Consider the following 3,075-nt stretch of genomic DNA (forward strand, 5'->3'; position numbering starts at 1 on the left):
TCATGCACAATTAAGATGGCCAAATGCTACTGAGTGAAGGTCATCCATATCATGATATGTTGATCTCATTGCATTTGCTTGTAGGTCAAGTGAGGTCATGGCACACGACGAATTGTCATCCATGGTGAATGAGGACTGATCGGTGTGGCTCATATACGAATGCTGAGAAGATCGGAAAGTATTCGAACTGAGAAGCCCATTGTCATGGTACAACATCACTTCAGGGTTCATATTGGCATCTGAAACTGAAGATTGGGTCATGCTCACTTCGCGGGGCAAGAAATAGTCCTCTCCTATTTCATACTCCGCGAACTTGTTAGTCGACTCCTCTTCCTCAATTCTTGATGCCGAAGAGTAACTTTGAGCTGTTTGAGCTTTTAACGAAGCAATTTGCGCTTCCAAAGTCACAACCTGCACAAAACAAGGTAAGAAATCAGTGCCAAGTATCATGAAGTGATGGTAAAGCATTGACATTTCATTTCTTTGATCAACTCTGATTCATGTACTAATGTATCAACTCTGATACAAATTGTATCAAAAGTTAAGAAATTCGATACATCGATACTGATTAGTCCAGAACTATGTTCCTGAACATCTCACTAGATGACTCGAACCTCCACATTCTTTGGCACGAGATCGAAAGTGAATCAAACTGATACTGCATACTTAGTATCAACATCACTTCTTTGGACTAAAATAGTACTCACTTGCTGTTGCAATGCAAAGATATGTGCCACGCAGCCGTAAATAGGATCTTGCAGCCTGGCTTGAGCCTCATAGGAAATGGTGAGGGCAGCCTCGGACCTGTGGGAAACCGGGAGGTGGAGGAGGAGCTTCGAGACATTGCTCGCCCCGAAGACCCTGTGAATGGCTGCAAAATGTGCAGCCCCCTGCTCATGGCAGAAGTAGGGAGCAAACACACATCCTCTCACACACTTCCTCCTCAAGAACTTGCATGCACCACAAGGAGAGCCAAAGCCTGTCATGTTGAGCTACTACTACTACTACTCAACTCCACACGGCCGACGATTCGATTCAATTCTTATCTTAGGCCTTGTGGTGAATCACCATGGCATTATAAACATTTAGAAGGGGAGGTGGAGATCATGCTTTGGGGAATAATTTACAAGAGTTGGTCTCCTTAATGGCCTACATTAGCCATTTTTTAAAAGAAGAATCATCTTCTTCTCAATTCGAAAGGCCAATTCACAGAGAGTGATGACAAAAGAAGATAGAAACAACCCAACCCATTTCAGTTTGCTTCAGCATTTTGCTTGCTCCTTTTCTGCCTCCCTTTTCGATTCTCAACTCTATGAATGAAAAGGGTGGTAAGTGTGTTCCTCGTGATCTAAATTGAGAGTTTTTTTTTTTTCTTTTTGGCTTCTAGATTGTCTTGTACTAGTGTTTTTGTTTCTCGAGGCATTAAAAGAAGGTGATCATTTGAAATATAGAATTAACTTTGTAGTATTTCATCTTCTTCTATATCATTTGGAAAACTTAGGCTCTTTGATTTATTTCTTGATATATATATATATATAATTGTGATTATTTTCAACTGTAGATGTTTGACACTTAACCATGAAGAAATGGCTCACAAAATTGTTTATTTTTAGGTGAAGACAATTGGAAAGTTAAAGAAGTAGAGGGGGGAGCATACCGAAAGCACTTGAATAAATAAAAAAATGGTAATCTATTCAAAATGGCTACCACTGAGAAGAAAGATTTGTGCCCACTTTTGTCTTTAATCATGAAAGATATAATATTAGATTATCATTCATGAAATTGTGTTAGTTGTTTCATGTTGTAACATATTGAGTCTTATGTTTTAAAGAAGAAGAAAAAAGAAAGAAAGAATGAAACTAGAACTAATTACAAGGGCCATCAAAGTCTTGTTGCTTACTCTTACAAGGAATGATTGAACTATAGGTAGGAGGATTATATCTTTATTATATATATGAATCATTTCTACATGTCAAATTTAATCTAGTTTAGTTTGATTCGATCGGACCAAATGAACACCTTACTAAACAGAGCTACCTTCTTCTCATGCATACAAATAACCCAAACCCTAATCATTAATTAGGTGGCCAAACTTGTGAGGCTTAAGCTTAAGCAAACTAATTAACAACTTAGCAAAAGCATGAAGTCTCCAAAGACTGGTCAAGATTGATTCACAATAATTCTAGGGTTTAACCATTGTTTGTCTTTCTCCAAAAAGCCAACTTATGAGCTTCAAGAGACAAAACCCTAGTTAGGTTTTTGGCTGTATGTGGAAACCACATGCTGAGAAATAATAGTCAATGGCAGTAGGATACAGAATCTACTTAAAAAATTGATCTGATAGATACATAAAGTGTTGTGATGTTCAAACTTTTCCTCACTTTCTTAGGTTTGACCTTGAAATGACTTTGTAATATTGTATGATATCATGAAGAACATGCATGTACAAGCACATTGATTAGCTAGGTTAAGCTGCAGTTCTTATCAGCTTGTACTTCACATTGATTTCTTAGGTTAGCTTGCACATTGATTAGAGAAGTTCTTATGAAAAGAACAAAGGAGAACAAGTTGACCTAATTAAATTGAAATGACCAATTGTATAGTGGTGCATGCCTCAAAGTTCAAATTCGATATAGTAATGGGATCATTAGTAGACTCCCTATCAATTGTAATCGAATGAGTAACCGGTAAAAGAAGAGATGTGGTTCTCTTATGCCTCAAAAGTTCAAATGGATTGCAATGCTTTTCTTCAAGCCAAATCTAACAGAAGAAGAAGAAGAAGAAGAAGAGGAAGAAGAAGGAAAACAAAAAATCTCTGAAAACTCTCATCCTTGTGCTTAGATGAGCATCCAAGAACCTTTTTTTTAGTATCGAAGATCTTGAATTCTTGTAGGACAAATCAAAACACACTCCTCTGAAGCACAATTCGATCAGATATTGAGGTAGGGGGGACAATGGTGGCCCTCTTGCCTGATGGTCATACAACACATGACTGCTTTCAAGGTCTTCTCCATGCAGAAAGCTTTTTGTTCCTTTTGTTTAGGTTTTGGTGGTTTATAGTTGGGTGGGATGTGG

General features: G+C 37.8%; 1 protein-coding gene across 1 annotated transcript; it reads right to left on the reverse strand.

Annotated features, from left to right (window-relative positions):
- On the reverse strand, positions 1-986 carry LOC141846660 (LOB domain-containing protein 16-like). Its single transcript, XM_074734701.1, has 2 exons — positions 708-986; positions 1-411 (listed from the first exon to the last, which is right to left on the reverse strand). Exons 1-2 carry the CDS (start codon positions 984-986, stop codon positions 1-3), a joined length of 690 nt encoding a protein of 229 aa, XP_074590802.1.
- Between the last annotated feature and the right edge of the window lie 2,089 nt (positions 987-3,075).

Source organism: Curcuma longa, chromosome 15 (assembly GCF_044706935.1).
Source record: "Curcuma longa cultivar G26 ecotype Majalengka, Jawa Barat chromosome 15, ITB_CL_G26_1.1, whole genome shotgun sequence".
In the NCBI taxonomy this organism is placed as follows: Eukaryota; Viridiplantae; Streptophyta; class Magnoliopsida; order Zingiberales; family Zingiberaceae; genus Curcuma; species Curcuma longa.

What these genes read in the sequence shown, in the direction of transcription:
- LOC141846660 (XM_074734701.1), bottom strand. Translation starts at nt 986, where the DNA reads ATGACAGGCTTTGGCTCTCCTTGTGGTGCATGCAAGTTCTTGAGGAGG. An exon ending in TCTTTGCATTGCAACAGCAA is followed by an intron (nt 412 to 707) that starts GTGAGTACTATT and finishes TGTTTTGTGCAG; the next exon opens with GTTGTGACTTTGGAAGCGCA.